We start from the raw sequence: 22,494 nt of genomic DNA on the forward strand, positions 1-22,494 counted from the left end.
GCAGGTAGGAAATCCGGGGGATTTCCAGGATTTTTTTCTATTCGGGATAACAGCGGGAAACGGATTAAAATCTGGGGGTTTCCCTCAAAAAAGGGGAGACTTGGCAGCTATGCTGGGAAATTCTGGACGTATGGCAACCCTATTTCTAGGCATGTGTCAGAGTAGTTTTCCCCTTGCCCCACTCCTGCATGCAAAACATTCTTTCTACCACAGAGCTACGATGGTAAAGAAGCACTTTGTATACCATTCTTCCCCAATCTGGTACCCTCCAGATTCTTTGGACAACAACTCTAGGCAGCCCCAGCCAGTATGACCAATGGTCAGGATGTAGTCCAGACCACATGGAGAGCACTAGGGTGGAAAAGTCCGCTGGTTCTTAAGCAGTGCCATGGCAGTCCTTGTTTAGACTGAGTCCTGCTTCTAGGGGAAAATGTATTGTGGAGAGGGGGAAGAAAGGCAGGATGTGAAGAGAAGAAAGCAAGAAAAGAGTTAAAAGGAAGTAAAGATGAAATAACGGAAGAAAGAAAAGAGGAGGAAAGAAGAGGAGAAATCATAAATAAGGGAAATATGTTTACCTTAACACCCTCAAGCATGAGCTACAATTTGACACCTCCCCCAATGGTAATGGGTTTACAGTTGAGGCCCAGTCTTCCAGCATCAACAGGCCCCCAAAAACTGTTCGTTCTCCTCCTTCTTCCTCCATGCTTGGGTCATGGGGTGCAACGTTGAGATGCTCAACAGAGCAGCATAAATAGCACCAGTAGAAACCTACTTTCTTAAACAACCAAGTATCCAGTTGCCATAATTTATGTTCCAGTTGCTTTTTTTGGAGGGGGGGTTGTACCCTTGCCCATTGACTTAAGCAGTGGGGGATCATTAAATGGATTAGTGAAATAAGACATGCAGGCATTGGGGGAAAATTGATTAGGTTTCTGTCCTTACATACCATTTTGCATTGCTGTCGTGACTCGCCAGTGGCTAATGACCTCTGTAATGGTGTGCGCTACTCTACCGTTGGGTAACCGCAAGTCATCTGCGCCATTCCCATTGAAGTTTCCACAGGCTCTGAATACTTTGTTGGCCAGTTCACCACTGATGGCCACTGTCAGGTCTCCTCTGGTGCTATAGAGAACCCGCACACCTGATCTGTGTGCCACTGTCACCAAGTCCTGAGCCAGGCTTATTGATACTTCTTTTGAGGGCTGGACTGGAAGATGCACTGGGTGCCCATTAACCTATAACATGTAAACCAACTGGTCATTTAGAACTGCTACAGATGATAAAGGCAAAACAAGGTGAACAACAATAAAACTTTAGAAGATGTGTGGTTGCTGGAGAGATATAGCTTCTGCTAAACTCACTGTTCTTCCCCATGATATGATCATGACCTACCCCTTAAGCCTCGGCATTGGCTCCCGCAAGCCTCATCAATTTCAAGCTTTTGTCACGAAACTTCTAAAGCTCATGGCCTTAGACTACCACCATTCCATTTTCTGTATCATACATCTAGCACACTTGCTAGGGAACATTTCCGAAAATGTATGTGAATACACACATACCCATATATTCTGATACTCTTATCAAAATTCCTTTCATTTTCCTTTGAATTTGTATAGAAGTTTCTCTTGAGAGGACCTTCAAATTCAACTTGAGTTTCAACTACGCCATTGCCTATGACTCAGAAGTGTACCTATTCACGCACTCACTCTTTCTCTGACACACACATACTGAATTATGTCACTAGCCCCTAAGAAAACTACTGACAGTCTTATAAATCCCTGGACACTTTGTTTGAGCAAGACTACCCTTAAATTTGCTGATTCAGTGGCAATTCTTAGCATCTTTGTTTCTTTCTCTGATCTCTGTGCCCCTGCAATTCTATGCTCTACATTTGCCAATCCATTCACCTCTCCACAGTTTTCATATAAAGCTTTCCTATATCAGACTAATCTCATCCAACCTGCATCTCTATTGCCAACTGACTGGTGAGTGCTGAATGTGTGATGTGTGTATTTATGTGGATAGGTATGGTGCATGCATGTGTGAAAGTGTAGAGTAGCTCCACCCATTGTTAGTTATTGCTTTCCCCAGTTTTGGCTTTGGCCCGGCCCACTTCCGGCATGAATCCTATGGAAGGCTGGCCAAAGAGAACTAAGCCCACTCTTATAGAGTGTCTATTGCAACTGTATACACTAATTTAATGCTCATTAGTTACAGCATTCCAGGGCAGAAAGATAAAAAGGATGACAAGTTAGTGGGAAGAGTGGGAGGTGAGATGGTGGTGTACTGATGGGGAAGAAAGCTTATGTGGAAATAAGAAGTGGATACTGAAAGGTATAATGGCTGATAGAATATGAGTTCTGTCAACTTCCATTCTTTACTTCTTACCGTGACTGAGCTGTCCTGCTTCACCAGCACAATAAGCTTGTGGAAATAGATTGTGACAGCGACCACAAGGGGTGTGGGGCATGTGGGACACTTCTGCAGCTGAATCACCACCCGGAACCAAGATGTAGACTTGGCGTTGATGAGCGCGGAAATCTCATAGGACCCAACAGGGGGGACCTTTCCGGAGACCCCGTCGTAAGTTGTGAAGATGTGCCCCTGGGAAATGGTGCAATGGCCCTCTTGCCGGACACAAGTCCACTTGGCATTACTCAGGACACAGGTTTGTCCAGCTGCACATGGTAGTGGTGTGCACACGACCCGACCTTGACGATGGCAGGTACACTGCTCCCTGCAGTTGGCTGTGATCACCCTCACTCCAACCTGCCAATAAAAACACAGTTAGGAGCTGTGTTGAAAGCAGGTGACTCTTGCATTTTGAAATCATATAAGGTATGGTGAGTTTTCATGGTATCTGCCATATGTTATCATCACAGTTCTGCTGACCCAACTGCAAATTTGGGTGTTGAGTTTGACACAGAAAAAAAACCCTTTTCTTTGATCACATCATTGTGAAAAAATAGAAAAAATAGTTGGTGCCTCCTAATTTCCAGTGGGAGCATATTCCAAAACATGAATGCCACCACACTGAAAGCTCTGCCTAACAAACTTCAGGGGCATGTGACACCCACAAATGTGCTTCTGGAACCTACACCACTCCCATTTCTGCCTCTACAACATTATTTCTTCCCGTTCCTCCATAAACATCCCAGCTAGCCTTCTGCTTCCTGTTGGAGCAAAAATTGCTGAAACCCTTCTTCAGGTGTTATTTCTCCTTGATACAGAAGAATCCTTAACAAGAGCAATCTGTGAGTGTGCAGCTGTGGTTATACCTCTGTTTGTAAGTGTGCATGTTACAGTTCTCTTCCTCCTTCTCTTCCTCCTTCTCTCTCTCTCTCTCTCTCTCTCTCTCTCTCTCTCTCTCTCTCTCTCTCTCTCTCTCTCTCTCACACACACACACACACACACACACACACACACAAGCATCTCTTCCTGATCTTTCTAGAGAAACCACAGCCCAACAGAACAAAATGCCTTTAAATTCAAGCATTCCACTTTAGTCAGCTTGTGTATTGGGATAACATGTTCTTGTTCTTTCAGAAAGTGCTTGTCACTTGCCTTAAACCACGTGCCCTGGTGAAAGCACCGGCATTGACTAATAGGCACACAATGATACCCAGCCATAAAGTAACCCCTTTTGCACTGGCAGCCTTCGGCACAGTTGCTAGAGCACTTGGTGATGCTGACTGCTTCTCTGCAACCTCTGGGGCAAGCTCTGACACAGATATCGTAGTGACTGTTGACTGGGCACTTCATAGCTGCAAGAAAGATTGGGGGGAAATTAAGTTACTATATGAAAGGGGAAGATGAGTGTGGATTAGGAACATTGGGAGCTAGCATACTGAGTCAGTTCAGACCATTGGTCCATTTAGCTCAGTATTGTTTGCACCATGGATAAAAATCACCACCCCACATGCCAAACTTGGCCAATCAAGGGTACAAATTTGAACTGTGAGGTCATTTCCCCAAAACTGGACTCAGCTGGCTCACACCTGACAACATATGTGGGGGTGGGGCAGATAGAGAATAGGGATTGGTAAATCTCACAGTTTTGTTTATTCCCAGTTCCTTGTTTTTCCAATCTTAAATTCAGGTCTCCACCTTTCCATATCAGTTTGCTTTTAATTTTTTTTAAAGTCACTGGGAAAACTCATCAACATTTGAATGTGATCCTCCCCCCCCCCTGCCAATATACACAATTTTGTATGCAGTTTTGCCTAACATGCACATTTTTGCAAAGTGATTTCCCCTAATATAAAGCATATATGTGAATTATTTTCCCCTGATACAGTGGTACCTCTGGTTAATAACTTAATTTGTTCTGGAGGCCTGTTTTTAACCTGAAACTGTTCTTAACCTGAAGCACCATTTTAGCTAATGGGGCCTCCTGCTGCCGCCGCACCGCCAAAGCATGCTTTCTGTTCTCATCCTGAAGCAAAGTTCTTAACCCAAGGTACTATTTCTAGGTTAGCGGAGTCTGTACCTGAAGCATTTGTAACCTGAAGCATTTGTAACCCGAGGTACCACTGTATATGAACTTTTACGCACACTTTACTCTAGTATATGAACTTTTGTACATTGGGTTGCAGTGCTGCATTCGGAAAATTACCATTGTTTTGCAAAGTACGAATTGGGATGCTACATGCTGCCAAGCCCGGACTATGAGCAGACAAGTTGGTAATACCTGTTCTTGGATGTATAGTTGAGATTGTTAATAAATACTAGTGTGCACAGATCAAGAAGGATGCTGGCAGAGGTTGTGAAAGTGGGGTTAGGTGCCCATGGCCTTAGAAAGCTAGTTCTATAGGAGGACTTACGGCAGAATGTTGCTGTCCTCCAAGGCTTGATCTTGATACCTGCAGCTTGACAGGCAGTGACGTAGGCATGGATAGCCCGGCAGAGGATAACAGTGTTCCCTCTTGCTTTGCAGAGGTCATGCACACAATTGTTGTAGAAGTCTGCAGGGTTGATGGTGGAAAAGCAGGCACTGAAAGGCCCATATGGGGCTTGAAGTATGCCACATTGACTGCTGTGTACATAGCTGGCCTTCCGGCTCTCTCTGCATGCACCACATACTGAAGCGGCACAATCATCTGCGCAGACAGCCGTGGGGATGTCCACTCTCCAAGCAGCTGCAAAGACTTGGACGCTTGAGGCTGGGTGGCCAGTGGGCAGGAAGAGGTCATCATTGGATCTGCCATTATAATTACCACATAGGCCACAGGTCTGGCCCTGATAGGATTCAGGTACTCTGACAACAAGATGGTAGAGCTGGTCAAAAGAGACGAATAAGCCAAAGTCTGTCCGAACCACAATGTTGTCACCATGGTAGTACGCCCACATACCATCACTTACCAACCGGAAAGGTAAGTAGGTGGTCGCGCCATTGACCTGTGGCAGTGGAAAGTTAGTGAGAATCAGGCAGGCAGGCAGTTTAAGACAATGGCCACTCCTCTGATGTGTCCAAACCAACATCTGATGTAGTTTCACCTTTTGCCCTTGTCTGTTTTCTACGCATGTTCCTTATATGTGGAAACCTAGCATTAGCACATAGCATCCCTGAGCACTAGGCTCTCCAGATTGCAAGCAGGGCCCATCACTGTACTGACACCTACCCTGGACCCCTTGTGCTGGATGGCTTGGAGCCACCATTTTAGATTTTTTGTAATGTCAAGGACATACAGTACTCTGTGGTCAAAGCAGAAAATTAAAAAAGGTGTTGCCAAGCTGCCCAAACACTAATTGTAGTGCTGCTGCTGCTACTGCTGCCAGCCACAGGGACTCACTAATGAAATAGGAGGCCCATCTGTAGAGACTTTCCCAAGGCCTCCCCCAAACCTAGATCTAGACTTGCTAATATGACTATTATATATTGATTGTCACCCACCAGCCACACATCAGTTCTACTGTGCTCATCTCGAACATAGGAAGCTGTTTTATATTGAATCAGACCATTGGTTCATCTAGCTCAGTACTGTCTACACCAGGCACACCCAAACTTCGGCCCTCCAGATGTTTTGGACTACAATCCCCATCCTCCCCGACCACTGGTCCTGTTATCTAGGGATCATGGGAGTTGCAGGCCAAAACATCTGGAGGGCTGCAGTTTGGGGGTGCCTGGTCTACACTGTGACTGGCAGCAACCTTCCAGGGTTCCTCAGGGGTTTCTGCCAGCCCCAGATGTTGGGGATTGAACCTGGAACCTTTTTCATACAAGGCAGATGCTCTGCACTGAGCTACAGCCCATCCCCTGACTCCATCATTACCCATAGCTATATCTTTACACAAGGTCATTGTTGCAACCATTCACCCTATTTATTCAACCCCTCATGTCTTTCCAGCAAGCAACCATGTTCCATTGATCTCTGTTTCACAAAGGCTTACCAGGACAATGCCTCTCTTTTCCCGCAAGATGGAGATGGTGTTTTGATAAGCTGTGACTGACACGGCCTTTGTCACAGAGACCTTGCCCTTGGACCGCCTCTCATTCTCCACGTTGACAGAGAAGGCCTGAAGGGAGGTCTTGTGTGTGCAGCTGCTAGCCAGGGTGTAGGTACAGTTGCTCTGAAGGTCAAATGTGGCACCATCAAAGGTGAGATAGTGTGGGTCACCAGCCACATGACAAGACCCACTCCTCTTGGGGGCAAGTGAGTGGCACTTTTGGACACCTTCCACCACACGACACTCCTCATTAGGACCACAGGAGGAACGGTGGCAGTCCATGATGCCACCTACTTGGCATACACATCGCTCCTTGCAGAATCCATTGAGATAGAAAGAGTCACCCGCCTTGTAGTAGAAGCTTTGGTGGACACAGCCACACTGGGAGATGGGAACGCACTGGTCGCCACTCAGAACATAACCTTCATTGCATTCGCATCCCTCGTGGCACCTAGTAGTGCACACTACTGGGTTAAAGAGGCTGAGACACGTCACTGGGCAATTGCTGGTGCAGACTTTATAGTGGCTGTTTGCGGTGCATTTAGGAGCTGGAGAGAGACAGGAAGACATTATTGACCTGGTTGAACCCCACTCAGCCTGGCGTCTTCTCCTAATCCCCCCCCCCAACCTAAAATGTAAGTGTAAGAAGAGATACTAATTTCAGACATTTCCAAATCTTAAGTTTGTTTCTAGCAGGGAGACCTCCTGATCCTGACTTTAGGAATAAGTGCATAAGCTGGATCAGATCAAAAAGTCCACCCATTTCAACATCCTATTTTCCACAAAGGCCAACCAGATTCTTCTGAGAAGTCCACAAGCAGAGGATGAAGAAATTGGCCTTCCCATCAGGCTCTCCAGCAGCTGCTACCCAGATTTATATGACCTCTGAAACCTGGAGGCTGCCTATAGCTATCATGACTATAGTTATCATTGATGATGAACATAATATATTGCAATGTATCTATATACCACTTTTTCTATCCACTTCATCAAATAAAATAATTTTGAAAATTGGCCTGGGAGTTTATGTACTCATCATTCCTTGGCAGGAACTGGAGTTCACTTTCTGCAAGGTTATTGCCCATGAACTTACCACAGAAACTGGCAGATCTCCACTCATAGACCCTGGTGCCATATGCTTGGCAAGCTGCGACATAGGAGGAGATGATGTGACAGACGACATTTTTGTTGGTCTTGTTGGAGCAAAAGTCAAAGACACAGTCTTTGAAATATGATTGAGGTGGCACCTTGCTGTGGCACTCCCTGAAAGGGCCGTGCATGTCCAGCAGGAGGCCACACTCCTTGCTTGTCTTCTGTGTGTGTTCAAAGTTCACAAGGTCTGCACAGTCCTTCTTCTCCTTCTCAATGCACCCTGGGATGTCCCGAACTTTCCAGCTTCGACCAAAGTCCCCTGGGCTAGTTGTCAGAACTTGGCTGTGTTGCAGAGTCATGTCATCATCTGCCCGCCCATTGAAATTGCCACACAAGCCACACACGTCACCCCTGTAGGCTCCTGGCACAGTGAGACGGATATTATTCGTCCCATCAAATGCGACACTTAAACCAAAATCAGTCGTGATCACAATATCCCAGCCGTGGCGGTAGAGGGCAACTTTGTTGTATTCAATGTTGTAGGGCAGGTGGACCAACAATCCATTCAGCTGGAAAAGGTAGGTGGGGCAGAGAGAGAGAAAGAGAGAAAAGAATTTAGAGACATTGTATAAAGCAGATGTGGGACAGCAATGCTTTTCAGGGAAAATGTCTTGTCTTCACTCAGATGGACCAGGTAGCAGTAGGTCAGGCTTCCTCAACCTCGGCCCCTCAGATGTTTTGAGACTACAATTCCCATCATCCCTGACCACTGGTCCTGCTAGCTAGGGATCATGGGAGTTGTAGGCCAAAAACATCTGGAGGGCCGAGGTTGAGGAAGCCTGCAGTAGGTGATGGGAAAGATTCTGCCTGCCAATCAGTGTCTCAGAGCCACTGCCAGTCCAAGTAGACAGTAATGTGCTAGATAGGCTTTCCCCAACTGGATATCCTCCAGATGTTTTGGGCTATAACGCTCATCAGTCTTAACCATAGCTGCCAAGTTATCCCTTATTTTAAGGGATTTTTCCTTATGCTGAATAGGCTTCCTCGCGAGAAAAGGGAAAACTTGGCAGCTATGGTCTTAACCACCACACCAAATACATGAACACATAGTTGGACCACCTGTAGGTATTCAACTTGCAAGTCAAGATATTTAGGAACACAAGAACATAAGAACAGCCCTGTTGGATGAGGACAATGGTCCATCTGGTTCATTATCCTAGTTCCCAGTTGCCCCTGGGAAGCCTACAGGCAGGATACGAATGCAACAGGGCTACTCTCACCACTTGCAATTCCAAGCAACTGGTATTCAAAGGCATTCTGTCTCTAACAGTGGAGGTAGAACATAGTCATCATGACTAGTAACCATTGGTAGCTTTGTTCATGTATGCTACCTTGTATTCCATTATGGAAGAAAGTATGGATATAAAAGAAAGGAAACAAAGAAGCAAATACATAAGTGAAAATGGCGAGCTGTACCTACCGTAGCCCTAGGAGAAGACACTATGGAGACAGAAGAACTTTAAGAGCTCCACATCAATACATGATTGTGAATAAACCACCCTGTTTGGGTTGCTTGCTCCTTTCATACTGAATAATCAACCTCTGAAATAAGACGTGATTGATAAATCTAAGAAACTGCATGAGTTCTAGCAGAAGGGCAGAAGAAGTGCACTCACCAAGACTTTACTATGGCTGACTGTGACTGTAAAACCATAGACCTTGATCTCAATGGCTTTGGTGGCAGAATAATCATTGCGTCCCTGCCTTTCATGCCGAACCAGGACTTGAAACTGGGTCTGGTTTGCTCTCTTGTGGCAGATTTCAACCAGGCGATAAACACAGGTCCCGTAGAAGTCATAGCGCAACCCATCAAAGGTGACGTAATGCAACTGTCCCACAGCAGAGCAGGTCCCATAGTAGGTGGGGTAGCACTTTCTCATGCCATTGACCACATGGCACCCTTCCATCTCCCTGCAATGGGACTCATGGCAGATCACTTTTTTATCTTGCGCCCTGCACAAGCAACGCTGATGGCACTGCTGGTCACCCCAGAACTGCTCGTTGGGCGCATAGAGCCGACCATGGTAGGAGCAGCCGCACCGGTTTTTGGGAATACACTTGCCACTATCCAGCACGTAGCCAGCCTTGCACTGGCAGGTCTCCACGCAGGGCAGGTGACACTGCTTTGGAGCATCAGGGTTGGTGCAGGTGGCAGGACATGCTGAGCCACAGGGCATGTATTGGCTGTAGTCAGGGCAAGACATGGCTGTAGAAAGGAAAGCAGAGGTGAGCACAACCACTGTTCTTACATAAAGCCCTATCATTGCTTGATAGCAACATTTCATCTACTACATTGAGGTTCTAAACCAGGGTTCTCCTATCAGCTGGCAAGGCCAATGGATAGGGATCATGGGAACTGTAGTTCAAGGACACCTGGAGGGCCATAGGTTCCCCATCCTTGCTGTAAGCTTATCTATCAAAATAAAATAGCCATTCCACCCCGCAAGGCGGTTCAGGACTACTGAACTGTGGAAGAGCCTTTTAGCTAAACAGCAGGGTCAAATCTTTTTCTTTCTTTTTTTAACGATAGTGTATTCCTGAATACACTTACTTAATCAATATATGCCCATATATGTGCACAGTATTTCAGTTATGAAACACATTCCCTTTTGGAACCACAGGTTGCATTACTGCAATGGGTCTATGCAGGGCTGCATTTGAGGTTGGTCTGGAAGCTTTAGGAAGTGCAAACTGTGGCAGTTCAATTGCTCACTTGGGCAGGATATTACCACCATGTTATGACGCAGCTGAAAGACTTGCACCGGCAGCCAATTACTACTGGGCTAAGTTCAAGGACTAGCTTACTTAGAAGATCGACTCATCCCTTATATACCCAATTGATCACAGCACTCTGCAGGAGAGGGCTTCCTGCAGACATCATCTTATCAGGAGGACCATTCTGTCCAATATAGTAATTAGTCCTTTAGCGTCATAGCACCTACCCTTGGGAACTCCCTCCTATTAAATATTAAACAGGCACCGCCTCTGTTGTCTTTTGGTATCTAGTGAACACCTCTCTCTTTGCACAAGCCTTTTAAGCAGAGATCATTCCCAGCCTGCATCTGTGTTGGAAATGTTCTTATATATTTTAGATGTTTTAATGACTTTATCTTTTGTGTGTTTGCTTCCCTAGACTCCTTTGGGAGGAAGGGCAGGATATGAATTTCACACGTAAATAATAAATACTACAATAGGACCCTCATCTAGGTCCCCATAATTGCATCAGTATCTTGATCCCTGTCTCCAAGAATGCTCTGCAGTACTCACGGCAGCCGGCATGTTTTCTCCAGGCAGATATCACTGCCCCTTCTCTTTGGCAGGCATCAGCGTAAGTCTTCAGTGCTCGGCATAATATCTGCTTGTAGCCCTCAAAGGCACACAAATCAATCACACAGTCGTTCAAATAGGGCTTGGGGTCAATCAAGGCATGGCAATGTCGGAAGGGGCCACCTCTATGCTTAGTAAGCAGGCCGCAGAAACTCTCCACTCTGTATCTGGTCGCCAGCTCCGGAGAACAGCGCCAGCATTTGCCGTGGCAGCCATGACTGCATTGACTATCACCATCTTCCACCTTCCAGCTCCTGCCAAACTCCACAGGATTGGTGGCAAAGCCTCCCAAAGATGTCATAAAGTCATCATTGGGGTCCCCATTGTAGTTGCCACAGAGGCCGCAGATATGGCTCCGAAAGGCTGGAGTGACCTTCACCACTAGGTAATAGTTCCAGTCATAGTAAACTTTCAGACCAAATGATGTTTCAACAACCAGTTGGCCTCCTCTGTGGTATAAGGAGAGCTTCCCATCATGCATGTTTATGGGCAGGCGGGAGCGTACTTGGTTGACCTAGAAGTGGCAAAGGCAGATAAATAATTTTATTTTTATTTTTCCTGGAGTTAAGATTATATACAAACACTCTGCAAATTTATTGTATTGATGTGACACAGCAGCATTCCCTAACCCGATGCCCTTCAGCTTTTTGGGACTCCCAATTCCCATCTGCCCCCACCTGTGTGACCAATGGCAAGTGATGATGGGTGTTGGAGTCCCAACAACATCTGGAGGAATCCAGGTTTGCAAAGGCTGTGATGAAGCAAATGCCAACATTGTCAAACTTCTCTTTCAGAAAGTTTCTATTTAAAGAAGCAACTTTTAGTTGTGATTCTGACTAATAAAGTAGAATCATTTGTGATCATGTGACTTCCAGGTGACGTGAAACAAGCTCTCTGATTTTAAAAGACAGTCCGTTGCATATCTCCAGGTTCAAAAAAGGATGAAGAAGACTTTATAGCTGGAGACTTGCTGCCAGTCAAAACAGGCAATACTAGGCAAGGTGGAAAAAGAATCTGACTTTTCATAAAACAGCTTCTTGTGTTTCTGTGGCTCAGTCAGAAGACATTTACTTAAAAACACCACACCACCACCACTGAGAAAGGAGTAGGCCTACATGAATCTGTCAGTTTCTCTTTTTCCTAGGCTTAAGTTCACTTTGCTGCATTTCTGCATCACTTTGCAATTCGCTTATTTTAAAAATAATGTTCCCACAAAGTTGTCAACATTTCAGTGTGCATTTCTCCAAATATGCACATTTTTGCAAGCAGGCTTTTCTAACAATGTATTTCACTGCTACTGGTGCTTCTATGCATGCTTTCCCCAATACCACATTTTCGGCTCTTTTTTTGGTTGCAGAACTGCCATGCAAAATTCAGAGAACTGCAAATTTTGAAAGTGAGCTGCTTAATTTCAGAAAAAGTGAACTTGGTAGGCTCGCATTCAAATATGAACAGAGTCATATTTCTTCCTGATCCCTACAGATCTTTATACTCGGAATAGTCAGGTACTTTTGTGGGAAAGCACCCAGAGATGGCAAGTGCAAATTTGAAAAATCAGGGAGTTAGTTACTGAAAAACAGTGAGAATAGCACAGTAAAGAAGGATGGTTTCAGATAAGTAGATTCTGACAAATGTACAAAGGAGACAAAATCTCTACCACCTCCAAATGCAACAATTAAAAGAAAAAAGGTGTGGGAAACTGTTGGCCTTGCAGAGGCTGCTGAACCATTCTCTCTCTCTCTCTTTCGTAACCCACCTGGAATGCTATAGTGAAGGACAGGTGTAAGAGAGAAATAAAATAAATAAGCAAGCTGTAGCCCTCCAGTTGTTATTGGACTTCAGCTCCCATCAGCCCCAACCAGCATGGCCAACAGTCTGAGATGAGCGGAAGTTGAAGTCCAGCAACAGCTATAGATTCCCAACCCCTGACATAAGCCAGCACCGCTTCGTCAGTTTAAATAAAACCACACAGAGATGGGGGTCTTACTCTGACAAGGCCATATTCGTACTTGACCATGGTGATGTTGGAGCCATAGACAGAGATGGTGACCTGGCTGACGGAAGAGAACCGGGAGTTCTTCTGGCTCTTGGTGTAGATATGGAAGAAAGGTAGCACGGAAGTGGGTTGGCAGGTCTTAACCACGGTGTAAGTGCAGGTACCTTGGAAATCGTAGCTGCGTCCGTCAAAGGTGTGGTAGTGGGGTTGTCCAGAGGCCCAGCAGATTGACTGGGCGGGCGAAACAGACACACACTTGGGTACACCATTCACAACTTTACAGGTTGTCCCTCTCTTGCAGTGAACTGTGCGGCATGCTTGTCCTGCTACAGGCACACATTTGGGCTGTCCATTTATAACTTGACATACAGTTCCCCTTTGGCACTGGGTACTTTGACAGGAGCTCGGCAGAGGAACGCACTGGGGCCAGGCATTCACCATCTGACAGACAGTCCCCACACTGCAGCGGAATTTGTCGCAGGAAGGTGGGCTGTGCACACATTGGGGGATTCCATTAACAAGCCGACACACAGTCCCCACTTGACAATGTACAGAAGCGCAAGAAGGTGCTGCTGCTGGAACACATGTTGGCCGGCCATGTGCAATCTGGCACACCAGTCCCTGTGTACAGTGAGTTTTGTTACAGGAAGATGGAACGGGTACACAAGTTGGCAAGCCACTAATGACCTCACAAACAGTCCCTCTTTGACAATGTGCTCTGTCGCAGGATGGTGGGACAGCAACACACCTGGGCCAGTAATCCACAATTTTACAAACTGTCCCATCTTGGCAATGGAACCGGTCACAGGAAGGAGGGCTCGGAACACACTGGGGCCAACCGGAAATCATATGACACACTGTCCCTGCACTGCAACTAAATTTTGCACAGGAAAGTGGGCTGGGAACACATTGGGGCCCACCAAAAACCGTTTGACATACAGTCCCAACTCTGCAGCTGACATTTCCACAGGAGGGTGGGATGGGAACACATGTGGGCCAACCAGAAATGATTTGACACACAGTCCCTGCACTGCAGCTAAATTGCGCACAGGAGGGTGGGATTGTAACACATCTGGGCCAACCATAAGCCATTTGACACACATTCCCTGCACTGCAGCTGACATTTCCACAAAATTGTGAACTGGAATGGGGAATGCATTTGGGCCAACCACTACTGATCTCACATACAGTCCCTTCTTTACAATGGAACTTGTCACAGGAAGGTGAGATGGGAATACACCTTGGATGCCCTTCATATATCTCACACACAGTCCCTGCATGACAGCTGAATTGTTCACAGGCAGGTGGGCTCATACGGGGAACGCATTTGGGCCAACCACTACTGATTTCACAAAGTGTCCCTTCTTTGCAATGGAACTTGTCACAGGAAGGTGAGATGGGAATACACCTTGGATGCCCTTCATATATCTCACACACAGTCCCTGCATGACAGCTGAATTTTTCACAGGCAGGTGGGCTCATACGGGGAACACATTTGGGCCAACCACTACTGATTTCACAGATGGTCCCTTCCTTGCAATGGAACTTGTCACAGGAAGGCGAGACAGAAATACATCTTGGATGCCCTTCATATATCTCACACTTGGTCCCTGCATTGCAGCTGATTTTTTCACAGGCAGGTGGGCTCATATGGGGAACACATTTGGGCCAACCACTACTGATTTCACAGACTGTCCCTTCTTTGCATTGGAACTTGTCACAGGAAGGCGAGACAGAAATACATCTTGGATGCCCTTCGTATATCTCACACTTTGTCCCTGTACTGCAGCTGATTTTTTCACAAGAGGACAAGCTGTGATGGGGAACACATTTGGGCCAACCACTACTGATTTCACAGACGGTCCCTTCTTTGCATTGGAACTTGTCACAGGAAGGCGAGACAGAAATACATCTTGGATGCCCTTCATATATCTCACACTTGGTCCCTGCACTGCAGCTGATTTTTTCACAGGCAGGTGGGCTCATACGGGGAACACATTTGGGCCAACCACTACTGATTTCACAAACTGTCCCTTCTTTGCATTGGAACTTGTCACAGGAAGGCGAGACAGAAATACATCTTGGATGCCCTTCGTATATCTCACACTTGGTCCCTGCACTGCAGCTGATTTTTTCACAAGAGGACAAGCTGGAATAGGCAACACATTTGGGCCAACCACTACTGATTTCACAAACTGTCCCTTCTTTGCAATGGAACTTGTCACAGGAAGGCGAGACAGAAATACATCTTGGATGCCCTTCATATATCTCACACTTGGTCCCTGCACTGCAGCTGATTTTTTCACAAGAGGACAAGCTGGGATGGGGAACACATTTGGGCCAACCACTACTGATTTCACAAACCGTCCCTTCTTTGCATTGGAACTTGTCACAGGAAGGCGAGACAGAAATACATCTTGGATGCCCTTCGTATATCTCACACTTAGTCCCTGTACTGCAGCTGATTTTTTCACAAGAGGACAAGCTGGAACGGGCAACACATTTGGGCCAACCACTACTGATTTCACACACTGTCCCTTCTTTGCAATGGAACTTGTCACAGGAAGGCGAGATGGAAATACATCTTGGATGCCCTTCATATATCTCACACTTGGTCCCTGCACTGCAGCTGATTTTTTCACAAGAGGACAAGCTGGAATGGGCAACACATTTGGGCCAACCACTACTGATTTCACAAACTGTCCCTTCTTTGCATTGGAACTTGTCACAGGAAGGTGAGACAGAAATACATCTTGGATGCCCTTCATATATCTCACACTTGGTCCCTGCACTGCAGCTGATTTTTTCACAAGAGGACAAGCTGGAATGGGCAACACATTTGGGCCAACCACTACTGATTTCACAAACAGTACCCTCTTTGCAATGAAATTTGTCACAGGAAGGTGAGACAGAAATACATCTTGGATGCCCTTCATATATCTCACACACAGTTCCTGTACTGCAGGTGAATTTTTCGCATGAGTTTCTAATGGGAATGCAGGTGGGCCAGTCATCAACTAATTTACAAAGCGTTCCTTCTTTGCACTGGATTTTGTCACAAGAGGCTGGGACTGGAACACACATTGGCCAGCCATCTATAATTTCACAAGTAGTCCCATCTTTGCAGCCGAGTTTGTCACAGGTAGGTGGGATAGGCACACATTGAGGCCAACCATCAACCATTTTACAAGTTGTCCCCTCACTGCAATGGATTTTGTCACAGGATGGTTGGATTGCGGTGCACTGGGGCCAACCTTGGATGATTTTACAAACGGTTCCTTGTCTACAGTAGACGTTTTCACAGGAGTGAGGGGCTGGAACACATTTTGGCCATCCATTAACTGTTTCACAGATGGTTCCCACTTTACATTGCAACTTGTCACAGGTGGGAGGGATGGGAATGCATTTGGGCCGTCCATCAATGAATTTGCAAACAGTCCCCTCTGCGCATTTTGTTTTCTGACATGAAGATGGCAAAGGCACACACGTGGGCCAGTTATGCACTATTTCACATACTGTTCCTTGTCTGCATTTATATCTGTCACAGGAAAGCGGGATGGGTATGCATGTTGGCTTTCCATCAACCATTTCACACACGGCCTCTTCTTTGCAAACAAAGGATGCACACGATGTTGGTTTATCTGGGATGCACATCGGCCAGCCATTGACAATATCACACACTGTTCCCATTTTGCATTCAGTATTCTCACAGGAGTGCGGTTGGGGCACGCAGGTGGGCCACTCGTTCACCATTTCGCAGACATTTCCCACTGTACACTGGATTTTGTCGCAGGATATTACAGTGGGCACACACTTGGGCATGCCATCGGTGATCTCACAGATTGTCCCTTCTTTGCAGTGAATCGTGCCACAGGAAGGTGCAATGGGCACGCAGACAGGAATCCCATTAACTATCTCACATACTGTCCCCTGCTTACAGTGAACTTCGTCACAGGACAGTAGGACTGGCACACACCTGGGCAGGTTGTTCACAGTCTTGCATTCAGTGCCAGCCACACAATTTAAATTGGCACAGGATGGCCCTGGGACACACTTAGGCCAACCATCCACAATATTACACACAGTCCCTTGTTCGCAGACAGTATGGAGGCAGGATGGTGGCAGTCGGACACATGTCGGGTGGCCATCGATCACCTCACACATGGTCCCTTTATCACAAAGAAGGACACCGCATGATGCTGTTACCGGGACACATTTAGGCTCACCATGGACAATCTCGCATTCAGTCCCAACTTCACACTGGACTTTGTGGCAGGAAGGCTGGTGGGGCACACACTGGGGCCAGCCATTGGTGAGGCTGCACACTGTTCCCGGCTTGCACTGAGTATTTTCACAGGATGCAGGTGCTGGGATACATTTAGGGAAGCCACCAGCTAGGTCACATATTGACCCTTCTTGGCACTGGACGTGATGACAAGATGGTGGGTGAGGGACACACCTGGCATGGCCCTCTACTATCTTGCACACTGTCCCCTCTTGGCATTGGATGGAATTGCAGGTCTGAGGTTCTGGGACGCATTGTGGCTGATTGTGCGTCATGCTGCATACGTATCCCTTTCCACAACTCGTTCCACTGCAGGGGATGGGATGAGGGCTCAGTGGAGGCAGGGCTGCTAGAAAACACAAAGAATCACTGAGGGTAAATGGAAGAGCTATCAGTACAGAAATATCTTGGAAGGCCCAGAAAGACATGAAAGAGAAAAGGAAATAATAGGCTATGAAATAACGCCCTGTTCCACAGAATCTCAAAGCCTGTCTCCCACCACCAGCCATTTCTCTACATCATGGGTGAGGAACCTGTGGCCTCCCAGATGTTGTTGGGCGTCAGCTCCCATCAGCCCAGGCCAAGCATGACTGATGGAAAGGGATAATGGGAGTGCAGGTTTCTTCATGTAGCACCAGGGCAGTCTCGAGCAGGTCGGGCGCCCTGGCGCTGAGGTGCGGAGATCGCTCCGGCGCCCCCCCCCCGTGCAGCGCACAGCTTTGCTGCGCAGCACCCCACCTGCCGGCCCAGCGCCCTGGCGCCCCGCGCCTCTGGAACTATACCTAGAGCCGGCCCTGTGTAGCACTGTCCTTCCTTCTTTCCTCCCATATCAACCTGCCTGTGCACTCAGCTAATCAGAGAAGGCTCTTTGTGTTCAGCCTTAAGGAGAAGTAGCCCATGTAAGTACAAAAGCACATAGAAACATAGCAAGCGGCCTCCTGCAAAGTCAGACCAAGCTCAGTATAGTCCACACTGACTGGATGTGGCTCTGCAAAGGTTTCAGATAGGGAGTCTTTCCCGACCCTACCAGGAGAAACCAAGGACTGAGCTTGGGACCTTCTGCATGCAAAGCAGTTCTTCAAGCACTTCCTCTTTGCCTTTCTTTGCCTTACACTTTCGGTGCCTCTCACTCCCTTGCTAGCTGGCTGATCAGCTGGAACTGTTGCTTGCAGAAGCTGGTCAGTCCTAGACCACTTGCAGATTGTGTCTATGATTCGGGCCCAGTCCTTGGCATCTCCAGGTAACAGGAGATGGGTAGGGCCCTGCAGATCTGCTGCCCAGGAAAGCAGATCGTTCTGGACTAGGTGAGCAAATGGTTTGACCTGTCATAAGATCACTTCATTTCCCTTTTTGCCAAACTGCATGATGTACCTGTGCTGTTCAACCTTGGGTCCCCACCTGTTGTAGCCGGCTGGGGATGATGAGATATGGGATACAGCAATATCTGGACACCCAATATGGGAGAACACAGTGTTGCATGACACTTCTCTCAAACTTCTGTAATTTCCTTACTAAAGCAGCCCAAATGTTCCATACTAGCAGTTTAATCCTTTGATCACTCACTTGTCAGAGAGAATCCAGAAAATGAAATTGCCAATCTATTGCATTCCAGTGCTTTATGTGTTCCCCATCCACCTTTTTCAGACCTGATTTGCATAGATTTGTAAAATTTAAAATGCAACAGAAGTGCCACTCTGTCTGGTGTGCACAGTTACTGAAGCTTTTCAGGGTTAATGCCCTCTTGGATCTTCTGCTTCCTGCTCAGAAGGGACATGGCATTATAGATTTATTTTATTTTGAAAAGTTCTAGACTGCTAGGCTGTGCACAGTATTCAGTGAAAGTGAACATGTAATAAAATCATTAAGCAAATCATAAACATTGAATTTCTTAGCTCCTGTTCTCTCAAGGGAGGCAAACTTTGCTCATTGGTTTGCTCTCATTCTTTTTCTTTTTGTCAACTGCAATTTATATAAAAAAGAAAGAAGCGAGGAAATGAAGAATCAAAGCCCCTCTGATTAGAACGGGAACTAATTAATTAAGAAGCTTTTAAGAGGCAATTCCTCTCTAATACTACAGCTGGTAGGAGCCACACAGAGAAAACTTCTTCATAAAATTGTAGGGATATTTACTGAATGAGGCCTCTGAATAAACATTATTGTAGGAGCTTGGCCTTGCTGATAGGCAGGGTCCCCCCCCCCCAGCCAGAACTCATTAGAGCTCAGCTCTGGCACCTTTCAGATGGGTGCCATTGCCATTCTAAGAGAATTCATGGTGAATTCTGGCACCTCTTTTTCTAGAAAAAATAGCATTGCTGGTGGGCATTGCTAAATTTAGTAATAGCATTAAATACTGCATGGAACGACCATTTTAATCAATCTTCCAGCTGATTGGGTACAAGCAATGCCTCAGCAGTGCTAAATGGCTCTAGTGCAGAAGCAAACTTTGCCTTAATTGTGCTCAGACTGAAAAAGACAGAATAGCTCCCGCACCAGAGAGTGGACACTGGTGGTCTTCCAATAGTTGCTGGACCACAACTCTTGCCACCCCTGTTCATTGGCCATGTAGTTGAGAGCTGGAGTCCAACAACATATGGAAGGCCACCGCTTCCTTACCTCTGGGATATGGTGATATAGGTTAAGAAGAAGAAATAGATATGGCAGCTGGAGATGACTTTGAGATCTTGGATACATCAGGGGAACTCTGGATGTGCAGCATGTAACAGGAAGGATGGAAAGGAGGAAGGAAGGCAGGACTTACAATGAATGGCAAAGGCCACAGAGCCATAGCTATTGTGTGGGGCGACCCCAATGCTCAGAAGGCTGAAGGTAGACTTGGGGTGTTCTACAAAGTGCATTGCCTGGTGCCCACTGAAGAAGAACTCAGTCCAGGAGTAGGAAGTGCCTGGTATGACCCGCCAGTGTGCATAATGCAGCGGTTGCTTGTCTAAGGTAATGCTCTGGCAAGTTCTGCTCTCTGCGACAATGAGTCCCAGGTTGTGGAAGCCTTCCTGACCCAGGATGCCATAGGATTTGGAGTAGTCAGACATTGCAGGGACACCAGAGAGGAAGGGGTCATAGGGAACACCCTCTTTGACCCCTCCTGTGGCGTAGAACAGCACTTGGACACCCACATTGGAAGAGATGTACAGGGGCTTTTGGGCTCTCACTTCAACTGCAATCACCTGCCCATCTTCCAACTGGTGCTTGGCATGATGGGTGCCAGAACGGATTTGGAGGTGTGTTGTCTGGCAAGCAGCCACATAGGCCACATCGTAATTGGTCTGGAAGGGCAGTGGGGCTACCAAGAATTCTTTGCCCCATTTCCGGATGGGCAGCAGCTGCTCAAAAACATGCTGGCAATTGTCATGTGCCCAAATGCAACTGTGGCCAGACAAGACTACAACCGGCTTGTGGGAGACCACTTTGGTGCCAGAAAGGTCCTGGTGGCTTTGGATCTGGACAGCTTGGTAAGCTTCAAGGGAGACAATGAGCTTGCTTCCTGGCCCATAAGTCACCCCATGGAAAGTCACTTGGCCGGTGACATAGATGAAGACTTGAGTAGGGTCCTGGCTGGATACCACGGAGAACTCCTGGAAGCCCTTGGAAGGCTCTCCAGAAGGTGTCACCACGTAGTGAGTATTCCCAAGTAAATACCTGGGGTAGACAACTGTGGTGGCAACTGAGTTGGGTTTGGAGCTAAGTGAGAGGACCGTGACATCATGGGAGGCCCTGACGATGACGGCAGAGTGGAATGTGTTGCTTCCAACCATTTCGACGTTACTTGGCAACTGTACTGGCACGGTCTCACCACGCTGGACAGCAAAGTCCCTCAGAAACTTGGTCTTGTAGACGGCAACAGTGACAGAAGTGCTGTCTTTTAGGCCAGTGACAAAGAGTTTGAAATTGCCATCCTCAGAGCTTTTCTGCAACCCGTTCTGCATGAAGGCTGTTATGAAGTGCTTCCCTTGGGCTCGCCCAGAAACTCTACCTAAAGAGATGAGAGAGGGATGCATTTGCTGAAAGAATTGAAAATCAAAATGGCTCTCAAGGCAGTATTCTGCCTCTGAAGGCAGAATCAAGCTGAAGGTTCATATATCCCAGCCTCCTTTTCTCACAGGAGGCACACCCGATGCCTACAGAAAGATAGTGAGTTGTACTGTTTTCAGACACTGCTAAACCGTTTTTATTCTAGCAAGCCTATCCAGGTATGTAGCTGCAACATTTGTAATAATTACTGATTTTATTTTGTACATTATTTATTATTATTATTATTATTATTATTATTATTATTATTATTATTATTTAGACTTACTAGTCACTTGTTACCTAAAGAGCTCAAAGTGACTTGCATGACTTTTTAAAGACTTTTTTTGTAAACAAGTTAGAGGTCTTTTGTTCTAGCAAGCAGTATATCAATTTTGTTAAATAAAAAGTAGTGAGTGCAACATAGATTGCAGGTTGCACATGGGCCCCAAAGCACTTTAATCTATACAGTGGTACCTCGACTTACGAACGACTCAACAACCGAATTTTTTTACTTACGAATGGGGCAAATGGCCGCACGCTTACGAACTTCTCGACATCCGAACGGAAACCACAGGGGTTTTAGATAGGGTTTTTTTGACTTACGAATTTTTAGATGGGGTTGCTTCGACTTACGATTTTTTCCGTTTCCAATGCATTCCTATGGGAAATTGTGTTTCCAATGGCGCTTTTTGACTTACGAATTTTTCGACCTACGAAGGTGCCTTTGGAATGGATTAAATTCTTAAGTCGAGGCACCACTGTAGTTATATATTAGAACTGTGAGACTTCTTTTTTAAAAATAATAATAATAAAAATAAGAAGTTAGGTTTCTAGCCTTCATGGTCACAGCTGTGTGGAGACTTCAATATCCCACCATAAAAAGGTTTCCCACCACTATCTTCTAATGCAACTAGTTTAAATTGACTGAGCTGTTCTGAAAATGTTTTAGTATTATTTATTTATTGGAATCTATGGTGAAGTTTTATTAACGTTCAAATTAATTGCTCCAATTTTTTAATCTGTGCATACTGCTGCTGACTTTCAATGTAGGATGTTCTTGTTTTTAATATATAGTAAGCCTTCTAAGGGCTACATCTTAAGAGGCAGCCAATGAACAACTAAAAAAACACGCAAATGATTTGTGATGGCAGAATGGCTTTTCTCACAGCTACATAACTTATGTAATTACATGAATTATGTGAGCTATGTTGTCGTTGCCTTATTCCACACCATTCATTACAATGCAAAGGAAATGCAATGC

General features: G+C 46.2%; 1 protein-coding gene across 3 annotated transcripts in view; it reads right to left on the reverse strand.

Moving 5' to 3' along the window:
* The window catches only part of LOC118086744 (uncharacterized), a 35,900-nt gene that overhangs the window by 2,273 nt on the left and 11,133 nt on the right, over positions 1 to 22,494 (reverse strand). Inside the window, exons 3-12 of one of the 3 annotated variants that reach the window (XM_060275689.2) lie at positions 19,966 to 21,195; positions 12,914 to 17,553; positions 10,867 to 11,440; positions 9,216 to 9,805; positions 7,541 to 8,108; positions 6,391 to 6,995; positions 4,824 to 5,397; positions 3,565 to 3,764; positions 2,389 to 2,769; positions 947 to 1,235 (exon numbers count right to left, since the gene is read on the reverse strand). In XM_060275689.2, coding sequence (XP_060131672.2) covers positions 947 to 1,235; positions 2,389 to 2,769; positions 3,565 to 3,764; positions 4,824 to 5,397; positions 6,391 to 6,995; positions 7,541 to 8,108; positions 9,216 to 9,805; positions 10,867 to 11,440; positions 12,914 to 17,553; positions 19,966 to 21,195 — 9,651 coding nt within the window. Of the gene's footprint in view, positions 1 to 946; positions 1,236 to 2,388; positions 2,770 to 3,564; positions 3,765 to 4,823; positions 5,398 to 6,390; positions 6,996 to 7,540; positions 8,109 to 9,215; positions 9,806 to 10,866; positions 11,441 to 12,913; positions 17,557 to 19,965; positions 21,196 to 22,494 lie in introns of all 3 variants that reach the window. The other 2 variants (XM_060275687.2, XM_088671140.1) reach the window with 2 other exon arrangements.

The sequence above is a fragment of the Zootoca vivipara genome, chromosome 6, assembly GCF_965207765.1.
Source record: "Zootoca vivipara chromosome 6, rZooViv2.hap1.1, whole genome shotgun sequence".
In the NCBI taxonomy this organism is placed as follows: Eukaryota; Metazoa; Chordata; class Lepidosauria; order Squamata; family Lacertidae; genus Zootoca; species Zootoca vivipara.